Raw genomic sequence first — 15,896 nt, 5'->3', positions numbered from 1 at the left:
CTCCCAGTTGTTGCAAATGCTAATTGTGCTGCCGGTAGCAGAAAATCCACGCTCCTGGTTATGCTTCACGTGCTTGGCTTTAACCTGGAACAAAGTAATAGTCAAATATAATTGTCCTATATACTTAAACCAGATTTCTATATTAACTTCTCTTTTTAGAGAAGATTCTTTCAAGGGAACTTGAACTTTCATGTGTATTTGTTTTCCAGCATAAGCTTGAATATCCTTACTTATTGTGCAATACCTTTTCTAAAGAATGTTGTAATGCCAAGAAATGTGTAATGTGTATATGACGGACATATCAATGATTCTGATTAATCTTTTCTCATGAGACCGTTGGACTGGACATTTTTGTCCCTTCCTAGACTTTATTTCAGTGGAAATTCTCCTTTCTACTTATTGATATCTTTAGAAATATTCTGTAAAACTGTATTTCCTTCCCCATCCCTCCACCCCCAATTTGATTACGTGCCAATACTAATTACTGTGAAATTGTTACAATTGTTACATTGGAAATTGTAGCAATTGTTACCTTGTTAATGGGAGAGGTTCAGGAGGCCATCAGAAACAAAAAAATGTCCTGAAAGCTGAGATTTAATCTTTTCCTGCTAGTATAAGGAAAAGTATACTTTTAAACATTTTGCCAATGTTTATTACACTTTTACCACCAGCTGAGTACCAGATGTCTGAATGTATTTCTATTGAGCGTACTCAGAAAATGCAAGACAGAAATTTGTGTTTTACTTTGCTGCTTTCTTGCGTATTATAAACAGACTAAATATCACTCGTATTATCAAAGCACTTAAAAATCAGAACAGAGCAAGTATCAACTAAACGTGCTCAGTTGAACATGCTAATTATTACCTGAAAACGGATTTTGTGTATCCGGTTGTTCTTAGGACTGAATATTATGAAACCTGGACATGTTATACACAATCCTGTTTATTTTGATAGGTAACAGAGGCCTAGACTTCAGGTTGTCTCTGTAATTGGCAATGAAATTACAAAATTATATACCGTACATATTTTTATAAATATGCTCTGGAAGTATGGATACAAATTAATTCGGAGACAAATCTGAGGTAACAGAGAATGTGTTATTAATTAACTTGTGTTTCTCCTACGCTGGTGTTCACCCAGTTAAGTGGCTAGCTGCACCTCTGAGGGACCTCCTAATGAATCACTTGTTTGAAAACTTTTCTTGCTTCAGAAAGCACCCCATTGCACTAAATACAATTTTCTCCATTTTGATACTGACTTGCAGATGTTTACAGTGTATGAGAGTAAATCAAGTCTTATGGCTTCCTTTGCTGGTCGTCGGTTTAAGGCATTAAGCTGAGTCCCTCTAGTGAATTTGAAAAGGCTGTTTAAAGTCTATTTTGGATAAACCCTTGCTGGGACTTGTATAATCTGAATTCTGTTGCAATAGCCAACATCTCTCATTTTGAAAATTGCATGACACTGAAGGCACAAAGTGGTGGTTAGCGGTATCATGCTCTATTGTTTTAAAAAACTAAGGATTTCAGTTAGAAGTAATTCAGCAAGGGAGAAGGACTTAGGCTAATAAGAGTGAAGATAAGGCTGTGAGGAGAATAGTGATATCTTTAAGGAATATTCAGGCCTTGCATTTCCAGCTGTTCCGAGCAACACCAAGGGAAGAAAACTGTATCAGTTTCTGCGCTAGAAAAAGCACAGACCTTTTTCTGCTCTGCTGGATTACAGTAATCAATAATTTCACATTTTCTACACACCACAGAAGTAAATGCCTGATCTCAGTCATGTCACCACGTGGCAGATCAAAGCCCTCAGGATCAAAGAGATTAAAGTAGCACAGGCTCTCAAAATATTATTTTCTGATTGAAAAACACTAATTAAAATTTCTGTAGAAATTCATGTAATGAGTTACTATTAAAAATTTTACAGGAAAAGTCAGTCTCAGTGTAAATAAAAAAAATCCCTTTTCTCTGCATTCCTTTAAAAGTGTTTCATCCCTGATTTTATCTGTAGCACACTTCTTCATCTTACCTGTTTTAAAAGCCTCAACTCAAAGTAGTTTGAAAGCAAACTATTTGTGACGTGGCTCTTATTTCAGTCCTGAGGGTGTCTCGCCCTTTAAGGAAGGATATTTTGCATCTCACAATTGAAACAAAATGAGCTGATTTGCACACTGCTTTTTTTTTTTCTGTAGAGGACAGGTCGTCATGACAAGAGATGGGGGTGAGACTGTGGAGGTAGCTAAGCTGCCTCTGTATAGAAGAGGAGGATAGCTGCATGTGTCAGGCCTGATCAAACCTACTGGGATTATTCCAGCTCTTGCATTATTCCAGCTCCAGGCAACAAGTGGAAAGTTTCTAGGAAGTTAAAATAATACTGTAAGTTGCATCAACATTTAATTTGGCATCATGCTGCTTCACCTGTGAGGCAGGTGACCCAAAGGTTATATCACTGATACAGGTTATGGATGACTGGATCCATACTCCCAATTTTCATAGTCTCATGAATTTGCTACCACTGACTTCTATCTTGAACTTCACTGTTTCTTGATACGGAAAAACCCTTATCATGTTTCACCATTCATTATGTTTAAGTAATTTCACCATCATGGAACATCAGAACTAAGAAGTCATTTTCTATTCTGTGGGAGGCTGAGAAGCTGACGAAGGGCTTTTGCTGAATTCCCTCACCCTACTAAAGAATGAACGTGCAACAGATTACTTGAGCAGATTTAATAAACTAGCACAATTACTGGCAGGCCCAACCGGCCGGTCTCTTTCATACGGGACATTAGTCAGACTCATTTTTCTGTTTGCTAAAAGTTGGGTTTCCTAGCGATTCAGACTCTGGGACCCATCTTCAAATGGATCCGCGCAAGTGGATCCCTCAACTTTAAAGAGACCAATCCCATGAACAGCCTGAAAAGAGTTCCCTGGAAGGACAGGGCTGTTACCTGAATCCATTTCAAACTGGAGCCCCATTATAAAAAAGTATTTCTCTTTGGAAGGCAGTCTGTCCTCCCAGAAGTGCTTGTTATGATTTTCAACATGAGATGAATGATCTCCTGGATGACGAAGAGCACGTTAAAGAGGCCAAACCTTGAGAGTTAATAGGTTGCTGGTTATTTATTATAACAATGATATGCCTGTGCTTTCAAGTATGCAGCAATTAATAAACTCCCTTACCACAGGACCCCAGCGTTATCCATAATACTGTCAAAACCATTCAAGTTGCACTTTGTCTCAACAGAAGCAAAACGGTGTAAGGAAAAAACATTTCCTTTGTCTTGGGAAAATAGAGCTATCAGTTGAGAAACAACATCAGTACACTGCACGAGCTGGGTTGTAATTCATCCGTTTTCTCACTTTTATGGTGTATTTGCGGCCTAATTTTGAAGGATTCCAAGAAATTTAGAGAAGGCTGCGTTCTGTATGGTCTGTAACTATTTTCTACTTGTTATGAGTATGTGCTTTTATTCTAAGAGACTTAGGTCACCTTCTCATATTTGCTGCTGACTTACGCTTGTTGCCCTGCTTTTCTTATATGTAAAGAAAAGATTAGAACTCAGCAGAACTTTTGAAGGAAATATCTTACAGCCAAAAGTATGGATTCAGCTATTCCAGTATGTTTTGTGAATGAATATTAATTTAAAAGTTTATTATTTGTTTGAGTCTGGGTTTTATTGTCTTTAAATCAAAACATCTCACTTAGACGTATTTAAAATACAATTTCAGGACAGACTGACTTTTTTTTTAAATTTCACTTTGTTTTGAATATTGCAATGTTGTAAAAAGATAATATGAACCCCAAACTTTCTTCAAAAAAGTGTTTTTCAGAGTGACTAGTGAACCAAAAATGTCGTTACTTGCTCAGCTCTGTTTCTTCAACAACACTGTAAGGTTTCCTAATCCATTCGCCTTGAAAAGTCTGCTGGCAGAAAACTGGAGCTCGGAGAAAGTCTAAAATCCAGCGTGGGTCATTCTCTTGCATATCTTGGGCCTAATTCATGAGGAAATAATTACCTTCCTACCCAAAAAGATAAGACTGAACAACAATGTTATGCCCCATACGGTTTGTTTAAAAACTGTTAGAAACTCATTGCGGTAATGAAACTAACTGTAAATGTTTCCGCAGGAGGGCTGTACCCCTCTGGGGTGAGGACTGCCACGTGCAGACGGCTTGTCGGATGTTCGGTGTCCGCACCTGCAGCCCCTTGGAACCGTGGCAGTATCAAGAATAACAATCACAGAATGCCCAAATGGTAAATACATACTAGGAACAGTATTTTCTAGTTTATAATATCTTAAATCGTGTGTCCTACACGGAAATAGGTACATGTCTTGATGGTGTTTCTTTTTCTGCTGGAGACATGTCTCTGCCCCTGACGCAGAAAGGAAAAGGTCTTATTTGGGGGCCTGGTGGGAATCAGCCAGCAGGAAAGAATCCAACTTACTGTGACACAAGAGGAGGAAAATGAAAACAACAAACATCACGGCTAGCCAGAACAGAGGAGTAGATATTTTCATTTCATTTTTGGTGGTGAAAAAATGAATGACTAAGTAAACTTCCCATGTGGAGTAGTGTGGCGTCATAGTTTAGATGGGAATGATTAATGGGAAAGCACATATGGAAAACAATTTACAACATACAACAAATATGGAAGCAGCTCTGCAAGTTTATTTTTAATTTAAGTTTAAAAGTTAATTGAAATGAAAATGAAATAACAACACGTTATATTTGTATCTCGTTAACCAAACAACACTCAAACTCTAATTCAGCACTGAGCATTAAGTAGTCAGTAACAAGGAATAAAAGGTAGATATGCTGAACTAATACTGATGCAAGTGCACAAAGGGCCACAACAAAACGAAATGTTAATTAAAAGATAATGTCAAAGGGATAGAATGTTTTCTTGGGATAACAGTCTCCTGCTGCTAAATAAATACCAAGGTGAAGTCCAGGCATCCATCAAAACTGAACGCCAAGCCAAAGCCAGCATGTTTTAAGAGGAAAGACATTTATCTGGAGCTCTCATAAAGAGACATTATTCCTCATGAGAAAAGAGTGCTTCTGTACATTTATCCTTGGTTTGATAGATATTGCTGCTATTGATGGGCCATTTTTCATGATGGGATTATTGATTTAGCTGTACAACTGCGCAAGAAATGCTTTTTGTATATATTCAAGCAGGATAAGTAAAGTACACTTAGAACTTGCCTTTTGACTTGAAACTAGCTTATTCTTCTGGTGTGCCTGAACTTAGGGATGGTGTTCGTGGGGTGAGTCTTGACCCGACAGAATCAGTGTGAGTTCTGCTGCTTAGTTAGGTAGTATCACTATTTCACCATTGTTTTCCTCGTTCTGCCGCTGACCTGCTATGTCTCTTCACCTACTACCATCTCGTTGATTTTATTTTATAATGGTAATCATATTTTCCTATGCAAAGATACTGTTTGTCTGGAATCGCTGAGGCCCTTAGTATAAAATCACGGCAGCAGCTGATGTAAAACTCTGAATATTGGGGTTGAGTTTCTCTAACGCCCACAACATTACGCCAACCGCTTTTCCCTTGACCTCTCCCTTCCCTTTACCAAATGCCTTCTGCATTTCATCTTGTATCACCCCGGCCGGCACGAGGATCAGGCCGATCCCCGCACCTAAGATGGCGTTAAAAACCCCTTCCCCGGAGCCGCGACGGCGCTACGCCTGGTTCTTCCACGCGTGACAGCTGGCCCTCCGCCAGCTCTCTGCCAGGGGCCTCTCCGCCTCTCCTGCTCAGGAGCACCGCGGCCCGGCCGCCACAAGGCGCGACCGCCCCGCTCTCCCCGCCCCGGTGCGGCGGCAGCAGCGGCCCGTCTCCGCGGGGGCTCCGCGGCTGGGGGACCGCCGCCCCGCCCCAGGGCCCCGGGGGCGGCCGCCAGCGCCGCGCCCCGCCCCGTCCCTCCGTGTCTCCGCCCCGCGGCGGGGCGGGACGGTTGGGGCTGTCGGTGCCGGGCCGCGGGGCGCCCCGTACCCTGCGCGGCCTGGCCAGCGCGCCCGCGGAAGGCGGGGGGATGTGAGTACCGCGCCGGGCGGTGCCGGCACGGGGACAGGCGCGGCCCTCCCGGGGCGCGCGGGGGCCGCGGGCCCGCCGCTGCGGCGGGGGCTCCGCCGGCGGGAGGCGGCGCTCGGGGCGGCGGGAGGGCCCGGCCGGCGCCCGGGCCCGGCGGAGGCCTGCCCGGCTTCGGGGCCCGCCCCTGTCCGGCGGCAGGGCCGCAAGGTGCGCCCGGGGAGCCGCGAGGGGCGGCGGCCCGGGGCTGCGGCAGCGCCGCTTCGCCCTCCCGGGCCCGGCCGCCCCCTGCCCGCCCCGTCCCCGGCAGGTGGGCGCTTTCGGCCGCCTGAAGCCGGCGTGAGAGCCAGCCCTAGGCGAGCGCTGGGGCCACCTGCTCCGCTCCCGCCGGCCCCGGCCGGCCTGGGGCGTGAGGTGTCCCGCTGTAAGCAGGGCGCGGGCCGTCGGGAGGGAGCGCCCAGGGGGAGACCCCGGGGAGACGTCCCCTTCCCTCAGCCCCCGCAGCACCGAGGCAGGGAGGGGAACGGGGGCCGGGGGTGGCACAGCGCATTTTACAAAGGCTGCCTTTTATTGCGGGGTGGGGCCAGGGAAGGGTACAGGGAGCCCTGGCTCTGTCTGTGGGCGGTGTGTGGGGATCCGGACTGCAGCCTGGTGAAAAACCTCCATTGTCTTCGTGTTTGGGTTTTTTGTTTTGTTTTTAACTGAATTTTAAATGGGTATTTTTGAGCATATTTAGGCTAGAAATAAGGGTCTTTCTGTTTGTATTGTTCACCTGACAAGGACCCTTCTGTCTTTGTAAAAGCCTTCGTGAAGCCTTTTGCAAACTTCAACTAAATTCTGGGGAGCAAGCAAGGTCTTAGCTTAACTCAGTAACACGAGGTTTGGGGCAAAGAAGGGAGACCACAGCTGGTGGAATAGGCTGAGTGTGAACACAGTATCATCTCTCGCATTTGGCCTGCCTCTTGAGCCATGTGTGCACACAGGTGTCCACCGAATACTTCATGTGCGTGTTCGTAAATGCAGAGCACAGCATTGCTTGCCTGTTCTATGAATGGGTTGTGAAGGAGGGCTCTGAGATGGCTGTGCCATTGAGTTTTGGAGAATACAAGAATGGGGAGGGGGGGAGTGTAAAGGAAAGTGTTGGTTAAGGGTTACAGGTGTGAGATCTAGAATTGAGAGTGTGTCCTGTGGTTGTATGCTACGCAGATACAAAACCAAGCCTCTGTACTTTTGCTGAGCTGGCCACAAAATAATCTGTTGCACTTAAGAAAGGATCCCAGAAATCTTCCCAGCCTTGTGTTATTAGCAGCATCACATGTAGGAGCAGTGTGGTTTGGTATTTCAATTGTGTTTTGATACAGATTTGTATGTATTTGTTGAAGGTTATGTTGTCTGTAAAACTGGATGTGCCTTCTAAGGTAGAGGTGCTGCTTGACGAACTTGGAAAGACAAGGGGAAAGAAGCGTTTCCATTAATTAATGTCCACAATGAACTTCATATGCATAATTCATTAATGTACATTCTTCAGTTATTCTTTTTTTCCCCACTACTGGTTAGGTCAAGAGTTTAACTATACTGGTTGGAAGTGAGGGATATTACTCTCCCTGACCCTACCATTGAAGAGCAATTAAACAACCAAGTGTTTCTTTCAGTAGCCGTTGGAAATACCATCCTCAGGAATCATTCCTAATGTAAAATTGGTATTAATAAGGACTCTAATTTGTGTAATTTGGGATTCGACTTTGTAAATAGTTGCTAAAAACAGTGACTAGTTTGCTTTTTGCTTTTCAAGGCATCACGGGACTGAGCTGTATGAGGATCCTCCATCAGCATGCTGGCCTATCGTATATTCTCCAGACTACAACATCACATTCATGGGACTTGAGAAACTGCATCCATTTGATGCAGGGAAATGGGGAAAAGTAATCAATTTCTTGAAAGGTAAAATAACAGAAGGTACCTCTTAGACCCACATTTGCACAAAAGCTAATAGAAATTATGCAGTTAGTGCAGACTTACGTTAATAATTGCCGATGTAACAGTGACTGTACATCATCATTGCTCGTTGTGTAGATTTAAGCTATGGTCTTTAATCATATTTGGAGTACTTTAGTATTTTTATATATTTTCAAATTTAAATCTTTGCAAATTAAATTGATTGTAGGATTTCTGAGGTGAGTTGGATGTCATGTGTTACACATTGTTGAAGATTTTGCCTATGAAATATTTGTAAGATGAAACTGTAATGTTAGAGCAAACATCCTGCGCTAGGGCTTTTCAATACAAAGATTTGTTTCATGGTCCTTTGAAAATGTATGTTCTAGCCCGCTCCACTAAATAAACCCACAGTTCTGGTTGCGGCTCAGTCGTGGTGTCTGTGCAGAGTGAAATGCGATTGAAAATTCAAGCTCATTAAATGATTTGCTCTCCCCAGAGGCATGAATGATACTAGTCAGAGTAACTAGTTTGCTTCATTTCAGTCTGGCCCAGAGCATTACAAGATTGTGAGTAAAAAGGAGTTAAGAGAAACATGAGCATAGCAATGTCTTAGACCATCTTAAAATATTTCTGGTCTTTGCAATTTGAATGAAAGCATGAAGTGAGCAGAATTTCATTGCTTGGCCTTTACAACAAACGTTCACGTGGGATATTTGAGAACTGTTTCCACCTCCGAAGTGAGCACCAGAATCTTGACTTTCAGCCTAGCCCGAGGTAGGTACAGAATGCCGGAGCTTTGTGGACGTAGCTCAGCATGCCGTTAATTTTAATACTCCACGGATTTTTAATGATTGAAACACTTCCTTCAGTTCTAGATTAATGTATGAGAACAAGACTTCCTTTAAGTTTCCTCTTGAAGATAGGTGCTGTTTGCAGTTCCAGTTTCTTCTTTCTTTTGAGGACCAAGCTTGGATCTAAAATGGAACAGAGGCTTCAGTTTTGTAGCAATGAATGAAAAATCCTCCCTATGTTAGCTGCAAGCTTACAAATGGTTTGGCTTGCAAGACCTGTACTGCAGTTTGGGAGTACTGTGTCTAGCTTCCTGTAGCCTTGTGCTTCCATTGCTTTACACCTGGTGTAACAAGAACTGGGGCATTCCTCGTGGCTTGTGAAACTACAGGTGTTAATGACTGGCTTGCTGCGGGGTGTAACTTACTTATTCAGCTTAGGCTGCAGACTGTCAACTGGCAAAATGGCGCTTTTCAGGCTGAAAGACAAGTGCAGTTTGTAAAAATCCATTCTTTATCAAGCTCATGATATTATTCTGACAATGTTTGGGAAGAGCTTTGAGATGCCTCTGGTGACCGGCAGAACTTTTTGTGATGGTGCTCATTATTGCTGTTTAAAAAAATTGGAACACACAGGCAGAAATACATTAAGGAAAAACAAATGTAAGAACCAAGGTTAGGATCAGGGCCTATAAAGTCTTGGCATCTTTTCATCTAAAGTTTAAGCTTGCTCATCAAGTTAAAAAAAAAAAAAAAGGCTTTTTCTCTTGCCAAGTCAAAGGTTGTCCAAGAGCCAGGCCTCTTCCATTTATGTGGTCCTAATGACTCCTTCAGCTGATGGTCTTTTCCAGTTAAGTATTGCCCTTCCGACTTTAGGCTGCCTTGTATTCATTTAACTGAGGTTAAACTCATTCTAACACCCCATTTAGTAGCTGAGTTTTGGATATTCCCTCTAACAACCTTAATTATTTAAGTCTTGGGTTCCATGACCGTTTTCTTAATTAATCAAAACCTTTGCCTTTCTGCTCCTTCTCTGTATAAAGTCTTTTCCTCTAGCTCTTTTCTGTGTGAAGTGTTCGCTCTTTACTCAGACTTTCACAGAAAATTAGTTTTCCCAATCATTTTACTCTCCTTGCTTTGTAAAGCAGAAAGAAGCCACAGGATACCCCAGGGCGCTCCTGGTTTTCTCTGGCTCCTGACAACAGCTGACCTACACTGTTCCCTATCAGCTTCTAGAAAATCACCAGTGCAAATCTTTCTACATTTACCTTCTCCTTCCTCAAGAATGAAACCGTTAGCAGTTTGGCTTTCTGTCTGACACCAACAAATGAATGAAATGTTTGCCAAGCCTCAGTCAGGAGAAACATAAGCTTGCCAAAACAAATATCATTGCAGGTGCTGTTCCTGTATAACACTTCAGAACAAAATCTCTCATGTTTGTGAGTTGTTTTCTTCCTCCTCCAAGTATAAAATTGGAGAAAAGGTACAGTCTTAGAAGGGTGCAACCATGCAGCAATTAAATATCAAAACTTCTCTGCGAAGATCATTATGGTGCCTTTTATTTGTTGTTTGTAGTGATGATATGCAAAGCAACATTGGTTTTCTGCACTGATTGGCTTTTTTAGTTGACGCTGTATTGAACTTTCTGGCAAGTATATCCAGATGTATTCATTCGAACGTATTATTTTTGATCACATTCTTAAATTTTGGAGTGATATTTTGTAACTTGCTCTTACAAAACTAGGTTTTTGAATAAACTATCTTTTGGTCTTTAAGGAGAAGAATTGATAGCTGGTCATTGGTATTTCTTGAAATTAAATAGAGGTAGGGCTGTGACAGAAACATCCTAATGAAGTGTAAGCATTCGCTTCCATGAACATCCAAGCAATTATTTTGTTTAGAATTTTTGATTTTTTTTATTCTCCTCTGATTTAGGGAATTAAATACTAGTATCAAATGTGGAATTTCTTAAAGCATGTTAGAGTGGTGAATATTTGATGATATAAGCACCAAGACTTCCCCAGTGTCTCAAGCCCTAGACTGTAAGGATTCTTTTGTGTCTGTCTATCCTCTGTCACTGCCTGTCTTTTCTTTCGGTTTAAACAAGAAGTTACCATGATTACACAATGAAAACCTTCTGTAAACAATATTTATCATATACACACACTAACTTAATAGCTTACATGTATAGAGGGTATGTATTTGGAAAACTTGTAAACACTGGGTAAACAAAAGTTGTTTCAGTGATAAACGTTACAGTTGAAGCTATTACATCAAGGTCAAAGTAGCTTCTTTGGCAGGGTGGAATATGGGAAGTTAAGCGATGGTATACAATGCCAATTCTTATTTCTGTCCTGTTTCAGAAGAAAAACTAATTGCAGATGACTTGATTGTACAGGCACGGGAAGCTACTGATGAAGACCTCTTGGTTGTTCACACAAGGCGCTACCTTAATAAATTAAAGGTACTGTACTTATTAATATGTTTTTTCAAGCAAACTGTCTAGAATTAGTGTCAAGGGCAACAGATATCCTACTAGATTTGTTATAGAATCATCTTTTACAGATTATAGAATGATGTATTTTTAATTCAACATTGTCATTGAGAATACTGAAAGAAAAACATAGAAATAGTAGGCAATTCACGCTATAGAGGGGTGGAATGGAAAGAGGGTCTACCATGTTCTATAGGTGACCTGAAATAATATTTCAGCAAAGTTAAATGAACATAAGGACAATTTTAATGTTTGAGATGCAAACGATATTCTCTTTAGTACCAGGGTTTTAGTCTTCAAAAGTGTAAGTTTTGATTTACTCTAGTAAAATATGGTTCTGAAATTGAAAATACATTGGAGAGCACTAAAATGGAGTACTTTATTGGGTGTTTTTTAATGCAAGGATTGCTTTATGAGCGCAGGTGACATTGCTTTTATTTTGCAACTTTTTACTTGGGGGGCAGAGAAGGGATTTGTATTAGAAATAATCTTCCATTTCATAATTCAAAAGAAATTGTTTTGAGTCATCTTTGCCCTTCCACAGTGAAAGAGTCCTTGTATTGCTATTTCTGGAGTGTTTTATTTTTCTGTGTAAGGGATCTATTATTTGTGTGAACTTTTTTCACTTTTACTCCTTTTCTGAGTTCTCTTACGCTTCTTCATTCTGTGCTATAAAGTTACTTGCAATTTCATACATCATTAGACTTGATCTCATTGCAGCTATTCTTGATATCGAGCTTTTAATTCCATAGAACCACCCACCTCTTCTTACTGAATCACTTCTTTGAAGCAGGGTGTAATCTGCATAGCTCAGTTTGGAATACCATAATAATATTTTCAGTACCTACAGGACGGCTTTGCAGGGAATTGTGTGTATAACTTGTGTCTTGGTGTTCCAAACCAGTACTGTCGTGTGCATTCAGATGTGATTAACTGTGTCTCTCTCGTTCTCCTTTTCTTGAGAGAGTATTTCCTGCAACTGTAGAAACTGGAAGATGTTGTTATTGGTCTGCTAGCAAATTCCTGCCAAGCAGTAAAGATAAAAGGGCTTAGTTGCGAATGAAGAATAACGTGGCTAGACATGAAAAGGCCCTGGGTATCTTCTGGATTGCCTTATCCGAAGTCTGCTGTGCTGGTTTTGGTTGTGGGTTTTTTTTTTTTAATCCAGAGAAATACAAATCTACCAATAAATGGCATAGTTTTATGTTAGATCAGCTCTGAAGACTACAAAGGTGCTTGCGTTTCTGGGAATGCCTAAGTCTCTTAAAATAATGGATCACTTGAGTATTCTTAATTTAAAATTTGAGCATGAATTTGGTAGGAAATTCCATACACTTGCAAGAAGAGGTGGTGGTTGGTATCTTAGCAGCAGCTGAAGAAGCTGGCTGGGGGTTGGTTGAAGAGAAACAGAATGGTATGCACAAAGTAGATTGAACAGTACCGGAAATCAGTTCTGCCTTGGAAGGAAGGGTCTCCCTGTTTCCCTGCTTTAGGTAACATGACTAGTCCTTGCAACAAAATTTGGCCTTGTGAATTAAGGTGATTCCCCCTCAGTTATTCCTTTTGAAGAATTTAGAGATCTAAGGTAATGACTGGACTTTGGATAATTTGCTTGCAGTACTTTTCCACTTACTGCCTTTTTCTAGTGTTATGTAAAATAATTAATTTCCTGCGTATCAGCCTTCTGAAATTTTGGAAGGGGATAGGCAGTGAGGTTAAAGCAAGTTTCAGACCATAAGAGTCTTTCACTTGAGCCATTTTTGTCTGTGAGATGTTCTGTGATAACATGTGAGTGAATACTGAAATGCAAATGGTGACGATAATGCTTGCGCATCAGTGGAATACAAGGTGTGCTGTTAAGGTGATCTGAAACAGGTGAACGTTCAACTGAACTTAAAAATTTTAATCTGTTTTATATATTTGCAAGTTATGTAGGTTTAAAAAGAAAAAGTTATTGATTTTATTGGAAATAAAAATTTTTATGCCTAGTAAAAAGTGGATTGCTGTGATTATAGGAAGTGTTTTCTGGAGCTCAAGTGCTTGTGTGCTTTGACTCTAGCCCGGTCATGTGAGTGGATCTGCCAAGAGACCAGAGGTACCTGCCTCTTTGTCACGTGGTGGTATTGCAGCGTGCCTGGGGAAGGCGGTGGGGCTCTTGAGAATGAAGGCAGCAGAAGCAGGCTCATAAAATAATCAGTTCAGCCTGTCATACTTCTGGCTGTTTGAGCTGTTCAGATAAACCAGCACAGAATGCATCTTGGGCTGCGTGTATTGTGTTAGTGACCATAGGTGTCTCGGCAGCTGAAAACGTGTGGGTTTGGTTTGGATAAAATGGGTGCCTTCAGAAGCGCTTAAAATTCCCCTGTCCAGTTCCTCAGTTCATGCAGTTCTTGTGCTGTCATCTGTTGTCTCTGTTTGCTCCCTACATTGTGCTTTTTCCTTGCTCAATTTTTTCAAACTTCATTGGTGAAGAAGTTACGAAGGCTAGCGGTGGTTTGCTGTAAAACTTTTGTTTAAAAAGTCGTGAGAGCAGATAAATGAATTTGATCCTTTTCACCTGAATTTTCATGTGAATGTTAATGTGTTAGGTAAAGGTCTGTAGGAATCTACAAAAAAGTTATTTTAAAGGTAATTATATTTGAATATGCTTGGAGAGAACACTGAATAACAAGACTCAGTCTTGGGGAACAAGGTCTTGACAGGTTACAGTATTTACACCACTGTGTAAGGCATTCTTTGCGGCTAAAGTAACTATTAGAACTCTTAAAGACAAGGATAAGGTAGCATTTGGTTAACAGTGATTTGTTTCGTTTCTTTTAATATTTCCACCTCATTAGTTGGCAGACTGATGCACCAAAACTGTTTTTTGGCTGGTTGGTTTTCTTGGGAGTCGCAGCTGGTTATCATCTGTTTCTACTAGCTCAGTATCTTATTCCTAATTATAATAGTGTGTTCATACCTTGACCTGGAAACTTTTGTGAAAATTACAAGCTTCCTACTCTCCTTTATGTTTTGATCTTATGTTAATTCAAGCTAAAAACATACATTCTTTATCTATTGAAGATGGACCCAGATAGCTTTGTCCCAGGCAAGCTTCTAAGTAGAAAATCACGTTAGTTTTGCTTGGTGTTGGATTTGTAAGTCTGTGAATTTTCCCTTGAAGCTGGGACTAGCTCCAGGAACTTATGAAAGATTTAAACACGGTTTAAATTTAGATATTAAAGAACAAAATTGCATATTTTGAAAAATTTGATGTGGTGTTGGCTATTTTAAAATGCTGGAATGCAATGAATGCATAACATAAAAGGCAGTACGTCAGAGGTTGGTTTTGATCATTAATGTGCTGTTTGTATTAATCCAGGATGTACCAGCACGAAAGCAACTACTTTAGCTTTATCTTCCTAATATTAGTTTTTCAATTTAACTTTCAGTCCTTGAACACTAATAATTTGAAATAATTTGTAAAGTCATTTAACCTTACTAAGAATTTTTATAGTTAAGGAATTAAAGTTAGTAGTAATAATACTTTACCTATAAAGTCCTGCAAGAATATCCTCATTAAATGTGTATGTTATTATAGAGTTTGGGCTTAAGGAAAATTAAGAACTTTTGAAGTTATTTTGTTTTGGTTTTGGGTTTTTTTTGATGTAATGTCTTGGTATAGTGTTACACTTAGCCACATTTAATGATTATGCCTAGTAGTTAATTTGGTAGGAGGCATGTATTAAAGGAAAATATACCTGGTTAAGGGTTAACCTGACTTCTTTAGTCCTTTGAAGGAAACAGGGAGTGAAATTTTTTAAGAATTGAAACTTAAATTTGTACATTGAATTATTTATCTAAAACACAGGAAGGTAAATAATTTTTAAAAATCTTAAGATATTAGCAATAGAAATAAAGAGCTAAATGGAGTTGATAACTGAAAAGAAAAAGTGAAGGCATGTTATTGGATAGTGTTCATATATGATTATTACTCTTCCCCGAATCCAGACCAAGTTTTAATTTCCGTTAAGTTACAAAATTACATGTCTACAAAACTTTACTAGCTAATGGGTAAGTTGATGATGGCTGAGTGAGAGCAAGTATCTACCAAAAGAAATAGTAACTGATATTATTCTGATATATGCAATTTGAATGCAAAAAATAGTGATTTTTTTTTTTTTTTTTTAAAAACACAAAAAATTTGAAGGGTTTATTCTCTGTCAAAGGAAACTAGTATGTGTAAAGAGTTGTGTTACGGAAGCCAACTGACAGCCTGGAAAACGTAATTAATGTACTCCTCATCTATTCAAATTATTTTTTTTTACAACATGAAAAAGTATACAATTACATAAAACCAGTTCCTTCTGGTTTCTTTTTCGAGTATATACATAGCTGTTCTGAGAATTTACTGCAGGAAACAAAATGAGCACATTGAAGAAATACAGTGCAAAACTGTCCACAGTTTGAGGCAATATATTTCTCAATTAATACAGTGGTGGCTTTTGAGAAGCATTTTCATTAGTTTATAGCTGCATTCTTGAACCCCCAGATTTTCCTCACAGTCAAATGACTTTTTCCCTTTATGTTAGGAATTATATAAACACAGTAAAGGACTAAGTCTGAAGCAGTGAATGTCTTTGGGCTTGGCACT

At 40.3% G+C, this 15,896-nt stretch overlaps 1 protein-coding gene across 1 annotated transcript in view; it reads left to right on the top strand.

Annotated features, from left to right (window-relative positions):
* Nucleotides 1–6,006: 6,006 nt before the first annotated feature.
* Nucleotides 6,007–15,896, top strand: part of HDAC11 (histone deacetylase 11) — a 30,591-nt gene continuing 20,701 nt past the window's right edge. The window contains exons 1-3 of the mRNA XM_059823261.1: nucleotides 6,007–6,049; nucleotides 7,836–7,984; nucleotides 11,133–11,233. Of these exons, the coding sequence (XP_059679244.1) occupies nucleotides 6,048–6,049; nucleotides 7,836–7,984; nucleotides 11,133–11,233 (252 nt within the window). The 5' untranslated portion in view covers nucleotides 6,007–6,047. The remainder of the gene's footprint in view (nucleotides 6,050–7,835; nucleotides 7,985–11,132; nucleotides 11,234–15,896) is intronic.

This window comes from Gavia stellata, chromosome 12, assembly GCF_030936135.1.
Source record: "Gavia stellata isolate bGavSte3 chromosome 12, bGavSte3.hap2, whole genome shotgun sequence".
NCBI lineage: Eukaryota > Metazoa > Chordata > Aves > Gaviiformes > Gaviidae > Gavia > Gavia stellata.
Note: the sequence above shows the minus strand (reverse complement) of the source record. Positions and strands in the feature narration are given on the sequence as shown.